The following is a 14,165-nucleotide window of genomic DNA, read 5'->3' as shown; positions in this document are numbered from 1 at the left end:
AATGACCGTCCACGACAGCCAAAACATCGCATCAGATCTCGCGAGACAATAATGCCTTTAGAAATAAGGGTCTGAGGGGCTCTGTGTTGATTTTTTTTCCACTTTTCTTTTTTAGAAGTGCCTAAAATACTATAATAGAGCATTTGGGTATCCAAGGTAACACAACATTATGACTCCTTTAATACAATTCTGGTTAGTTACCAAATCTTTTGACAGTCACAATTACACTTAATGTGATGCATGTTGTTTTTGTACACAAGTTAAGCTAATATATTTTATAAAGATTATTGCATTAATTCAGTTTTTGTAGGTATCGTTGACTGGAAGTCTGTCAATCCGGATGTGAGGGAGGAATACAGGGTGGAGTTTGAGCTTACCAGGTGTGACCAGCCTGTGGATTCATCCACAAAAACACCACTGGATATTGCGGCAATGGACAGAACGGGGTCTTTACTGTGTTCTATTCAGACAAAGAGTTAGATGGCTTCTGTTCAATGGACTGCTACTACAGAATGAGTGAAGGAATGAGTTTTCTTTGTGTTTTGACTTTTGTACACAAGCTTTTGATGACAGAAATTGAATTGACGCTTCAAAAAATAAACTGTTGAAAAATGACAACTGAATAAATGTTTTGTGAATAAAACGGTGTCTGTTTTGCTAAATTGGTTAATGTCACTTAACAGAAGGTTATTAAACAGTTTTTACTCCTCTATTTATTATGTGGTGAGTGTTTTATCAAACATATTTGTTTTTATCCAGCAAAACATTGTTTTTAGTTTGGATGCACTTTAAATGAAAGTACAAAAAACTATATTGGAAATCAGTTCAAAACAGTACAAATTACTAACTGTATAATGTATTTTTGATATGTGTAACCGATACAATGGTAAAAAAAAACCCCAGCTAAAACAGATTATTTGCAAATGATGAAGAGTGTGACTCTAATAGTGTCAAGAGACATTTTTATCTTTAAAATAATAATTTTAACTAGTTTTTTATGATTTATTTGAATGACTGATCCACCATAAGCCGTAAACAAAGTCGCGGTGGTGATGACGTCATGTAACCCGCGTAATGCAGAAGTTTCCAAAGGTAACTCAATATCATCATCGCTATTTTAACAGTGAAAGAAAAGTATTTGGTCTTGTATAATTATTTGTTGGCCAGTGGTGATTAAGTTTATGGCTCGCTTATGCGGAAGCTTTCGCATCCAATTATAAAGACCTTATGGCACGCCCCATATCCTACCTTTTGGCACGCCCATTGCTCCAGCCTGCAGTTATCCCTACTTGGGCCCTGTCCCAAATGGCACACTCCGGACTTGTGGACTTCCTCAGAGTCCACACTTTGGTGACGTCATGTAGTGCAGACCTATAGGGCCCTTGGCGCGAGTCCACGAGGGCGCATTGAGAGGTATTTTTGGGACAGACTCGATCGGCACGCCGGAAATAACGGCCTGGTTGTTGTTGACCAGGAGAAATCATATTTTTGCGCTCCGACGTCTAATCTCCATGTCCACTACACAGCCGGCTTTTACAGTTCTATATTTTGATATTGTGCATATCACCTGGGCATTACCATTAGACAATAGATATATCATGCTTATTTAAATGATGTATGTTGTACATAATGTTCCATTTGAACTAAGATTACAATTTTAAACCATAATTTAAACATATTTTTTTCAATTTACAGGTTTCAATATTCATACTATGTTTACATATGACTCAGTAAAGCCCTGACATTCGGTTCTATTTATTTAATGAATCATAATGAGATCGTATTATTCAACGCGCTATTATTATGTTTGAGACATCAACCACTGGTCGATGACCATAATGTTTGTATAAACTGTAGGTAACAACTGGTAAAATGTACATTTAGGTCATAAAAACCGTAATATTTTCTTCTTAGTCATGTCAACAATTATCCGTGAGTGAAATCTCCTCCCATCCGTTGTCTGATTGGCCTTTCGCAAGGATCCCTGGGTAGTTAAAGTGTGTGGAGCCTGCTTCTGTGTGGGCTTCACGGAAGACCGCTTCAAGGGCACAAAGGGGGCGCTGCTGAGCACACTTCAGAGCGGTAAGATGCTGAATGGGACGGACTACGGACTCGTAGACTCAGCGAGCACGCGCAATTTAAGTCCACGAGACCGAAAGTCCGCATGAAGTGCACCATTTGGGACAGGGCCTCGATCATGACCAGAGTTCTTCTTCTTCTTCTTCTTTCCGTTTCTTGGCCGTTCACTCCTTAGGAGTATTACCGCCACCTACAGTACTGTATACCTTGCGCACATGAGTAATGGATCTGAAAAAAAAACAACCTTTAACATCCCAGAGGATCAGAGCCCAAGCTTCAGCTGACGCTGCGTGTTCAGCTCCTCCAGCTTCCACACTGATCTCCTCAACCTCCAGGATGATCAGAGCTACATGCTCCGTCTCCTCAGGCTCTAGATCCGGTGATCTAGTCCTGTAAGCTCTAAAAATACTATCACGTCCTTAAACCTCTGTCTATCACTCAAACCCTTTCCCAATAGGTCCATTATACTCACTGGTCTGTTCTTTATATTACTAAAAAAAGACCGCTACGCTGTTCTTCATATTTACTACACTTAAAAACCACACCACATTCATCACACATACCATTTCCATGCTTTCCCATTAATGCCAGTGTTGAGTTTAACCCTGTATGACTCATCCTCAGTCTAGAAATCATTACTTCTTCCTTTCTATGTCTTCCATAGCACAATTCTTTTTTCCCTACTGATTTTACAATACTATAATACCACTATAATATTAAGCCTACTGCTATACTTTCCCATCTTTGTTGCCATATTCTTATTATTTCTAAATTAATTATTGATCTAACTTAATTTCGTCATAAAGTTAATATCTATCAAATCTTTCCATCCAAAACTGTTCCCATTACTCTTTTCCCAACTGTCATTTAAAATTGTTCGTGTGCGATGACTCATATTATTACAACCCTGCAAATTAACCCAGTACATCATTGTAAGCTTTTCCCTTCTTAAGTCTAGTGGCTATGTTCCAGTCCATTCCTTAAAGCCAGTCTTTGAGTTGAGTATTTAGTGCATTCAAACAGCACATGTCTCACAATTTCCAGATATATGTTTTCCTATAAGATGTAGAGATGCATTTAACTTAGTGTGACCTATAGTCAAATTCTGCTAAATTGACACTGTTCTCTCCTGTTCTTCCCCATTGACTTTTCTTCCCCCACTTTTTCTGCTGTATCCTATAAATGTCTTCCTTTATTTCCCTTATCCCATAAACTCTGCCACTGTAACTTAATTTTGCTCCGAACATATGATTTGATCTCTACTTTACTAACTGGTACTGCCTCCTCTACCTGATTTACTTTCAACCCGATTTTTAGCTAAATGATCTGCCATCTCATTCCCTTGTATGCCAATGTGTGCTGGGACCAGTGGTGGAGGAAGTACTGAATCTCAGTACTTAAGTAAAAGTACAAATAACCAGAGACATATTTACTTTAGTAAAAGTAAAAGTACCACAATGAAAACCCTACTTAAGTAAAAAGTAAAAAGTACCTGATTTTAAATGTACTTTAAGTATTAAAAGTAAAAGTACTTTCATAACAATTTATTCTCTTAATGTCTATATTCTAATAATTAGGGCTGTAACAATATGCAATATGAAACCGAAATCGCGACACTCGGATCCACGAACCTGTGTCGCGGTGTGAGTGCGAGAAGGCAGAATCACGACACACCCCTTATTTGAAGTTAACATTATACAATACGTAGACCTGGATAAATTCTTTAAAATTGGGCAATCCCAGCGTTATGGTCGTGACAATTGCAGTAAAAACTTGAAATGTAAATTCTCAAATACCAATTGAAACTGTTTATATATCCATACTCCCTTAATAAAGAAGTCCAGACATTAGAAAAATACTAGTCTACTACAGACACATGCGTTTTATATTTTAATATGAGGGAAATATAAATCCGTAACGGACGTGACACAAAAAAAATCTTTAACTTTTAGGTGGCAAAATATTTTTTTGTAATTCTGTGAATTTCACTGTGCAAACCAAAAGTAATACCCACCGGATGAAGAACATATCACAGACCATATCATATTCATTTTATTTTTGTGTTCACATTTATGAGGAAAAAACAATGTTACGGACGTGTCAGTTCTCCATTACGCATGTGAGCGCTCTGAAAGCAGCACTAAAATACTGCTTTAAAACGTTCACAGAGACCTCAAAAGCCCTTCTTTAAAGTGAATTTCGTTTCGTATTAATTGTATCTTAATTTTAATCAATATTTCATTCATGTTTCATGGATTTAATAAATAAGTAAATATAGCAGAAAATAGATCAGGACACGGAGGCGCGGGCGCGTGAACTGGTGAAACTCATGAACCGAAACTCAGGTCTGTGAAACAAGTACAGACCTGAGTTTCGGTTCATGAGTTTCACCAGTTCACGCGCCCGCGTGAATATATATATATATAGATATATATATTTAGAAAACTTGAAATGTGTACTTTTAAACAGAACAATTCAAAACGAAAGAAAACAGACTGTTTTCTGCATGTAATCCGTATGAAATGTGCATTTCTCTCTGGCGCGTTCACTGCAAAGATCGCGCGTCAGCATCAATTAAAATGTCTCCTTGTTATATTTTACATATTCATAATCATTACTTTTGCCAGTTCTTTGTGACAGCTTTATTGGCAGCGCCACAGTTGCATGTTACATGAACGCGTCAGCACCGAAAACATGGAGATTTTTTTCAATCCCTGTTTTGGCAAGGGGAAAAACTGATCAGAAAATGTAACGAAAATGTAACGAAACGTTGTAGAAATGTAGTGGAGTAGAAAGTATAATAATTGCTGCAAAAAGTAACGAAGTAAAAGTCAAAAGTATGCACTACTGATTCTACTTAAGTAAAGTACAGATACGTGAAAAATGTACTTAAGTAAAGTAACGAAGTATTTTTACTTCGTTACATTCCACCACTGGCTGGGACCCATAAAAACTGAACATCAATCCCTGGACTACTTACTCTATATAAAGATAACAAAATTTCATACATAATATCCTCCCTACATGTTGACGTTGCACTTTTGAGACTAATCAGAGCAGCACTTGAATCTGAACAAATTAGCATTGTCATGGGTTTGACTTCCTCTATCCACTGTAATGCAAACAAAAATGCCATCATTTCTGCTGCATATTTCGATAAATGATCAGGTAATCTTTTAAACACCTTAATTTAATGACCAGAGTCGCCAACTCTCGCGAGACAAATAAGCAACCGGAGCTTCCAATGACGTCACAACTGCGACGAACGCAAAACTCATAAAGACATAAAAAATAAATTTTCTTTTCTTTTCTTACATACATATGTGGCAGAAAAATTTGGATTTTGTGTGAATTTCAAATAAAACATAAGTTTTATAAATAATTAATACCCGTTACATAAGAACAGAAGCAGTTCAATCCAACCGTCTCCATTGACTTTGCATTGCGAGAGGCTGCCTCCTTGTCATTTATGACTTATAACAAAAGACAGAAAAATGCCTAAAAGCTGCTGTGTGACAAGGTGTACAGCAAACAAGCTAAATAACCCAGAAATAAATTGTTATAAGCTTCCGAACCGTAAAAGCCAGCCTTTAAGGAGACAAAAGTGGATACAGGCAACACAGTGTATGTCATTTCAGTGTCTGCAGGTACGTAGCCTATGTTCTCAGACATAAACACATTTGTTTTGGTTAACCTATTTATGTACAATTTAATTCTAAAAATACTTTTAATGTCATACACCTCTTTTCTTTTTACAACAAGCCATCGTTCAAAATAATAGCATTTATCTAACATAGAAAGCTTTTGGACGAATAGGCTACCAACTGGCCCATGCTACAGCTACTTGCACACATAGCTAATATAGCTTTCTAAAAGCTAACTTGTCCCATTATTTTAGTAACAGTGTGTGTTTTGATCGTAGGTGAAATGATGCTGTTGCCTGGTGATTTGATCAAATAGTTGTAGATATCAGGGTATTTCACATTGGGCCATTCAGTCGGATGGGCACTGATTATGCAACAGTCCCACAGACCCAGCCCCAAACCCAGTCTCTTAAACATTAATAAAGGCTGGTTTCTAAAGTACTTCTTCCTGCCTCTATGTATTAATGCTCATGGGTCGCCTAAATGGCCTCCATTCAGACCTTAACATCTAGTATTTTACTGTTATGTGTCAACAAGATTCAACAAGACATTTTCGCCTGGCTAGACCCAATGTTTAGATCTGTTGTGGTATTTATGCAAATTAGCACATACATAATTAGATTACGCACCATTTGTCCATGTTAACAAACAATTTAAAAAAACTTGTAATACATTTTTTGTTTGTCTTGATGTAAGCTCATGGTGATATCTAAAGGTTACATTTTTACCCAATTCACGTAAGAAAGAGAATGAATAGACTATATTTGGGTCTTTTTCGAAACTTTCCCCTAATGTGATTCTTCAGGGATTTTGTTTTCCTTACTCAGGACATACAGAGGATACAAAATCAGTTGAGTTTGCTTCTGTTGCAATTTGTTCAAGGTTGACCCCCATTTTGGCTTAAAATGACTGGACTATTTTTATTCCGCGTTCGACCTGAAGGAGGCGTTATCAGAGTTACTTCCTGATCATGATGGTGAAAAATAATGCTTGAACAAAAAGGGTGGCTGGCCGCACACTGATCCACTCAAGACTGACAGTCTACAAAAATATTTTTATTTTATAAATTGTATCGTGCAAAAAAGTGCAAAGTGAGTTAAAAACAGAGTAGACACCAGCAAGCAAACGTTTCAGCACATTGCTATCTTCAGTGCTCATTTAGCAAACAACATTCACCCTTTTTAAGCAAGTCAGCAATTAAGGACAATCAGCTGAATACAATTATCTTAGAACCTCAATTATCACAAGTAGAATTCCATACATAGAATGATACAGCATTACAGACACATTAAATATTTTTTTTTTTTTTTTTTTTTTTTACAAAAAAACAAGAAAATTCAAGTTCTTCATTCATACCCTCAGGAAATAAAGATTTAAGTTCAAAGATCCAAAAAGCCTCCCTTTGCAATAATTTTCTATCTCTATCTCCACCTCTCCTGTGAGGTAGAATCCTCTCGATGCCCAGGAACACAATGAAGAAACACCACCACCATCTATAGAGGAATGGTCGCCCTGGTCAAGAAGGCCTGCAGCTCCTAGACAAAAAGAACTCAATACACACACACACACACGTTAATACAATATATTGTACCAATTACACAACTGTAAAGAAAAGCTTATTTGTAATTATTGTAACTATTGTAAACACAATACAAATGTACAAACAAATGTTTCACAATATTATCAACCAAAATAAATCAATTAACGAAACCAGTAAACTCAATTTAAATTGAGACAAAGAAGGAAAAATTCAATCAGCTTAAATAAATTCAAATAACTCAATTTCACATTAATATGGAAACTAAATTACAATACACAAGAAGAAATCAATACTAAAGATTTACAAAACCACGATAAAAAAAAAAAAAAAAAAAAAAAGCAAAATAACTGATACGGAAAATACCTGATTTGAATTAAATAGACAAGTGCCACACAAAATAAAGACACTCAAGGCCTTTTGTTGAAACAAAACATATACACAAAGACTCAGTTCGTTGGCACGGGTCAAACACCACCGAGACCCAGAACAAACACACAGACTCAATGCGAATCGACCATAGGACGAGACAGCGGTGCTGCAACTGTAAGGATGTTATTCACCATGCAATCGGCGCAAGAAACATACAATTAACATCCAATAATCTATAAAGAAAACAAGAAAAACTGTAAACTTACCAAATGACAACTGCGGGAACCGGGATGTAGCTGTAGGTGTAATTACTCAGCCTATTTGCAACAGCCGTCACCCGTACACAACACATCAACTGAAATAAAACACAAATTGCGACTCGCACCACTTCCACGGCTGATAAGCGGATATAATAAGTTAAACGCATAGCCTACCTGGAGGAGGACAGATACAAACTCACAGCCATCAGCCGATTAGAGCAGCTGTGACAAAACGGCAAACGCGGAAACGACCATAAACACAGCCGCTCTCCTTTACCGAACCAAACCAGAGCAGAGCCCGTCTACGGAGAGCCTTCGCACTCCCTATTAAGTCCTATTGTACCGAATTTTGGTTGTAGTTCCACCAGAGTTCCACTGGGGGCAATCGCCCATGAGTGCAAAATGAATGGGAGTCTGTGAGGCTAGAAGGCTAAATTTGTCTTTTTCACCCGATTGCCGTTGAGAAATCTCAGATTTGATTGTAGGTTTTGCAAGTTCAACATGGGTTATAGGTCGAAAGTAGCCTGGGAAAACCCAGACAACTTCCGGCAAATTTAGATTTGCTCTGCAAGTAGTCTGGCAAAGAGCTCATTCAAGCCCATTTCCATGCCGTCAAAATCGCGGCACCAATCAGAAACGTTGAGGCGGGCTTTACACGATGACGATCGCTCTGATTGGTTTTAGGTCTATCCAATTGCGCCCAGAGGCATTTGAGCGACGTCCGTTGGTGAAGCGCACCAACTTTTAAATGCATTATTATATTCAAATTGCAAACACATGAGGACAGTCTCCATGAAAGACCCACTGGCAGATGAACGTGCTACTACATTTCTCTCCGAAACGGTAGGAAATTAAATTAGATTTAATAGAGGATTTTAACTGTGACAAGATGATTGACAGGGCAGTTTACGTGACAGGACGCACGCGACAGATCCGTCCGATAAAGATGACGAAGTAGTATGTCCCAAAGCTTGCCTACTTTTTTGCTACACATTCATAAGTAAATACCTTTTCTTCACAAAAAGAGTACATACTTTTATGGCGTAGTGTAACTTAGGCGAATTGGGACGCAGCATATGGCTTTACACGATGATGATCGCTCTGATTGGTTTTAGGAGTTTTAGGTCTATCCAATTGTGCCCAGAGGCATTTGAGCGACGTCCCTTTGGAAATGAGTTATTAAAGAAGCTTTGCCAGACCATAACTCAGTTACTACTGAGAATGGTCTGGTTTTAACCAGGCTAGGTCGAAAGTTGAATGAACGAGTACTTATGTCCTTTCGATTTCTTACAGGTTGAGTTGTTGTTGTATACTGCCATAGATCTCCATTCATTCTGCACTCGTCCTGCGAGCGCCCCCGCATGGACAGAGACGTGTTACTGCAACCAGTCCAGAAACCAGAAGTAACCAGAGAGTGCCAATTCTCTTCCTATAAGACGTTCTCTGACCAGAGTCACGTTCGATCGCAACAGCGGAAACCACACCACATCCGGGAAATGACGCTCTGCCTAGGTGCATTCGACAATGGCCTTTATAGCCCGCACAACTGATGACATTAAAATGCCCAGCCCAACCACTTAACTCGGGAAATCATGCCCCATATATATATATACACACACACACACTCAGATATTCGTGTGTTTATATTTGAGACATGCCTCACTGCTGCTAAGCGTAACTTGTTCTTCACTTGGAAGGGACTCTTGTAGGGTTTCTGCACTGGAATATACATATCTTGGTTCATTTAAAATTGATCAGAAGAGGGTGCAAATGTAACGGTGTGCTGGAGTAAATGTCCAGGATCTACCTTTCAGAGAAAACCCCAAAGTTCTCCGTGAAGAATAAGAGCCCACCATCTCTGTATGTTTGGAAAGTCGCACTGGAAGACTAAAATAGAGAAATCTTGTTATATCAACTGCTGCAATATCATAAAGGTCAATTACTTGAACTGGAAATCACTTACAGATGTAAAATCAAAGGGTGCTCCCAAGACAAGATGTAGAGCATACTGGAAAACAGCAAAAAATTTGGAACATTATCTCTGTAAACGTCAAAAAAAAAAAAAAATGCTTCCTTGTTCCTTATTTAACAACTTAAAAAAAAAAAACTAAAAAACCCCACCTCACAATCATTGGTTTACTTATATCAAAACATAATGTCTCACCATCAACATGCAGACTCCACAGTCTATATACCACCAATCTGTTGGGGGATATCCTAAAAAAAAAAAAAAAAAAAAAAGAGAAGCATGAGGTTATTAAGGGTTTGACACTTTAGCAGTCCCAACTTTAGCAGACTTCTTTATATCCAACCTTGTTTTTCAGTAGCACCCATGTGCCAGGAGCAGTTTTGGCTGTCATCTTACTGCAACACAAATACTCAAACAGAAAAAGAAAGAGAAAAACAGATTTGTTAATATGCAAAGTTACATTGTGCGGCACATACAGTTTGAAGCCCTGAAACCATGCAAAAACACAGCAGTCAACAGTATTTGGGTCTTTCTTGTAAAACCTGTCAAAGCATGCACAATCAGAACATCATGCAAGTAACCATTAAGCAAGTTTATTAAACTCTTGAACGACAAAGCTTTTTGTTATGATTTTTATTTTTACTTTCATTAATGCACTACAACATTTCCTTTCTGCACTTATTTAATCCTTCACTATGTATTTTGTTTGGTTTATTGTTCTGTAATAAGACCCCTTTTCAGTTGGTCCGCAGTTCCGCAGTTCTGCCTAGCCAGTGCCAAGGCCAGACAGAAGACGACAGTGTAAAGAGTGACATTACGGTGCAATTTTAATGATGTGAATATTTTCTAGAAATAAAAATTCCAGATACAGCATATTCATTTTTTAACTATGTATTTGATTACACTTTCTTACCAGGTTCTTCAATAAGTCTAGTCACAATCAATCAAAATAATGTATACAATCATAGATGATTCACAAATAATCACAATCATTTAGAAAACATTATGCGATACAATTTCAAATTGGAGCCTGTACTCCGTCGATTCTAGAACCCAACAACACAACAAGATGACATTTTATAACAATAATAATAATTTAAGCTCCTTATTATGTAGCCGAATCTGTGCTGGTTTGTATTGTTCGCCTCCAATTTTCCCTTTGTTTTGCCACCAGCTAGCGCCGTGACGTAACTGTGACGTCGGCTCGAAATTGGTCTATAAGGACTTATAGATATGAAAAAATAAATAAATAAATGTAACCAAGCATATGTCAAACAATCTTATATCTCTGATGATTTATCCAAAATAATGCCAAGGAAACAGATTTCAAGGAGTTTCATTCTAAGAGGTGCTGTATGTAACTTTTTCACTCTACTAAAGCATAACAACACCATCATATGTTTGCATATATTGAGGAAACATGCTAAGTTCACATACTCGTTTCTCTGAAAAACACTTCTACAGCCAGTTATTATACTTAGAAATGTGTGTTTCCAGGCTGGAATGTTTGTTTTTGTTTTGGTCTGTGAAACTTTACGTGGCCAATTTGCCCGTTTCCATTGCGCTCGTTCCTGTTGCGTGTGCTCAATCTGGCAACCCGTGTGAGCGCCGTCGAGTCTGTGGAGGCGGGAGAAACAACGATCTCCGATATTATGAATTCGACTGCAGTACTTATTTCGACCACTAGTTGTAATTCTTACAGACTGCACCTTTAATTTTGGCGTGATTCAGGTTTGACTGTTAATCAACCTGATGTCCATGAATGTCCACAGTGTTTTGGAGTCTACGAGTCCGTAGGCCGTCCCATTCAGCATTTTAACGCGCTGAAGTGTGCTCAGCAGCGCCCCCTTTGTACCCTTGAAGCGGTCTTCTGCATAGATGCAGGCTCCACACACTTTAACTACCCAGGAATCCTTGCGAAAGGCCAATCAGACAACGGATGGGAGGAGATTTCGCTCACGGACAATTGTTGACATGGCTGAGAAGAAAATATTAATTTTTTTATGACCTAGATGTACATTTTACCAGTTGTTACCTACAGTTTATACAAACATTATGGTCATCGACCAGTGGTTGAAGTCCTACATGACGGCACCAAAGTGTGGACTCTGAGGAAGTCCACAAGTCCGGAGTGTGCCATTTGGGACAGGGCCTCTGTGGAGGCGGGAGAAACCACGATCTCAGATATTATGAATTCGACTGCAGTACCTATTTCAACCACTAGTTGTAATTCTTACAGACTGCACCTTTAAGTTTGGCGTGATTCAGGTTTGACTGATGTCCATGAATGTCCATAGTGTTTTATGGTCTAACGGTGGCGTAGTCAGATGTGTCCTGGCCGTCAGAAGTCCTGTCTGAGAGACGTGTAGCTGTAAACTTGACGGTGGAGTAGTTGAGATTATCAGAGGGGCTGCTGGGTAATTGTGCTAAAGCATAAACGGAGGTGTCGTGCTCATCAAACACAGGAAAGACCGAACTGTAGTCAGGATGATCAAGTGTGTTCCCGATCTCATCATAATCAGAGACAGTATGAGTGGCCTGACAGAAGAGAAGAGAAGAGAAGAGAAGAGAAGAGAAGAGAAGAGAAGAGAAGAGAAGAGAAGAGAAGAGCAGAGAAGAGAAGAGAAGAGAAGAGAAGAGCACAAACAAATGGTTAGATAAGAACCCACAAATAAAAGATAAAGATCAAACTCAAACAGATGCATGATGAAACTCACTTCTCTATTTGGTTTCATATCTCTGTTGGGCAGATGCTCGGTTGGGCCTTGAACGATATCTCTGGGCTGCTTTCCTGTTTTGTGACAACAGATGTATTGTTTTGTGGAAAAATGTATTAATGACCTTTGTCTTGTGACACTGAAGTCTAGTTTGACTATGAAAATGAGAGGCAATATAAATGATTCGTGAGAAATACGGTTACCTTCTTTCGTTTGTCTCCATCTGAAGTACATGAAGAGTGAGAATCCACAGCCTGTCAGGATCCCTATGATCCCTATGACCACCAACATGATGAACATGGTAAAACCTGGAAAAAAAGACAACAAAACTATGTGAATATGACTTTAAATGTCCTATTTTTAAGGAAACTTGAGAAAAAACGTCCATGGACAGGCATTCAAAACTTTAAGCACCTGAACTCATCATACCTGATTTAGTTTGAGATGACAATGCATTATTAGATGATGAGGAATCCAATAACACTGAAGATGATGTTGTTGAGGATGATAAAGGAAACACAGATGTGACGGGTCTGATGGATGCACTATCTTCAGTCGCTGGTTTACTGGTGTAAACTGAAGCTGTCGTGGTTGGTTTCGATGACGTCCTCGCTGATGTGACTGAAACACAAATAATCATTAGGTTTAATGCATGACAGTCTGATGTTTATTGCCGGTATGACGAGAATGCAAAATTATAAGATTAAGCAAAGCTTTTTATATATTGAGCATGCATTTTCAGAATATATCAGTCCCTCCAGAAAAACGCGATTATGCGATCGCATGATTCCATGCATAATCAGCCAAAGTCCGCATATTTATGCGGGGGGGCGCATTTTTTTAAATACGCCGCACTTTTGCCGCATAAATTGCAGATTTCCGCGTGCAAAATATGCGGGCTTGCATGATTTCATAATCCCCGCATTTTCGTTGCAAAAAGTCACATATATATCTTAGCAGAAAGTTGACAAATGTTGGGTTTACTTCACACAAGCGCAGCCATTTCCCCTGTTGCCATGGGAACGTTATGAAGTGACGTAATTACGCGACATCATTGAAAAGCTGCAAACCCCGCGATAGGCCTATTTCACAAAAATCCGGTCGTATCTTACACCGCAGGCCGTGCTTTGCATGTTTTCATGGAACAACTGGGGAGAAGTTAAATCACGTCAGACACAGAAGGCAAAAAGACGTGTCTGTGGTGTGAAGGAGTAAGTTAATATAAGCAGATGTTGAAAATGGAGTGTTGATGCTGGTTCGGGAGTGATGCCCTGACAAAACATGTTTATATTGCACTTGATTGTTATCTGATTTGCACGTCATGCACTTTTATTTATTATTATCAAATGTTGGCAAATTAAAATTGTTTGTAGAAGTTGTTTTCTGTAACTTTCTTAAAAATGAGTGAACATGGAGCAGTTTTTCCGTGAGCGGGACTGGAAAACCCGGAGTGGATCATGAGCGGAGTGATAAAAGAACGCTTAGAGTGGAGAGAGGAACATGCTTTTGCTCCACTCCAGGCTTTGATCGCATCCCCCTAAGCAGGGTGAATAGCCTACACCTCGTCTTTCCCATTCAAACTAAAAT

The 14,165-nt window shown here is 38.5% G+C and overlaps 2 protein-coding genes across 4 annotated transcripts in view; both read right to left on the bottom strand.

Moving 5' to 3' along the window:
- Window positions 1-10,736: 10,736 nt before the first annotated feature.
- The window catches only part of LOC311286301 (uncharacterized protein), a 37,275-nt gene continuing 33,846 nt past the window's right edge, over window positions 10,737-14,165 (bottom strand). The window contains exon 7 of the mRNA XM_084402436.1: window positions 10,737-12,135. The gene's annotated coding sequence lies outside the window, so the exon portion shown is untranslated. The remainder of the gene's footprint in view (window positions 12,136-14,165) is intronic.
- Window positions 10,737-14,165, bottom strand: part of LOC311286299 (uncharacterized protein) — a 5,699-nt gene continuing 2,270 nt past the window's right edge. Inside the window, exons 4-8 of one of the 3 annotated variants that reach the window (XR_014626531.1) lie at window positions 13,008-13,199; window positions 12,782-12,886; window positions 12,579-12,652; window positions 12,108-12,399; window positions 10,737-12,015 (exon numbers count right to left, since the gene is read on the bottom strand). Coding sequence is in view for 1 of the 3 variants with exons in the window: in XM_084402434.1 (XP_084258560.1) it covers window positions 12,163-12,399; window positions 12,579-12,652; window positions 12,782-12,886; window positions 13,008-13,199 (608 nt within the window). In the remaining 2 variants the exon portion in view is untranslated. Of the gene's footprint in view, window positions 12,400-12,578; window positions 12,653-12,781; window positions 12,887-13,007; window positions 13,200-14,165 lie in introns of all 3 variants that reach the window. The other 2 variants (XR_014626532.1, XM_084402434.1) reach the window with 2 other exon arrangements.

This window comes from Rutilus rutilus, assembly GCF_951802725.1.
Source record: "Rutilus rutilus genome assembly, chromosome: 2".
Taxonomy (NCBI): domain Eukaryota; kingdom Metazoa; phylum Chordata; class Actinopteri; order Cypriniformes; family Leuciscidae; genus Rutilus; species Rutilus rutilus.
This window is presented reverse-complemented; position numbering and strand designations above follow the sequence as displayed.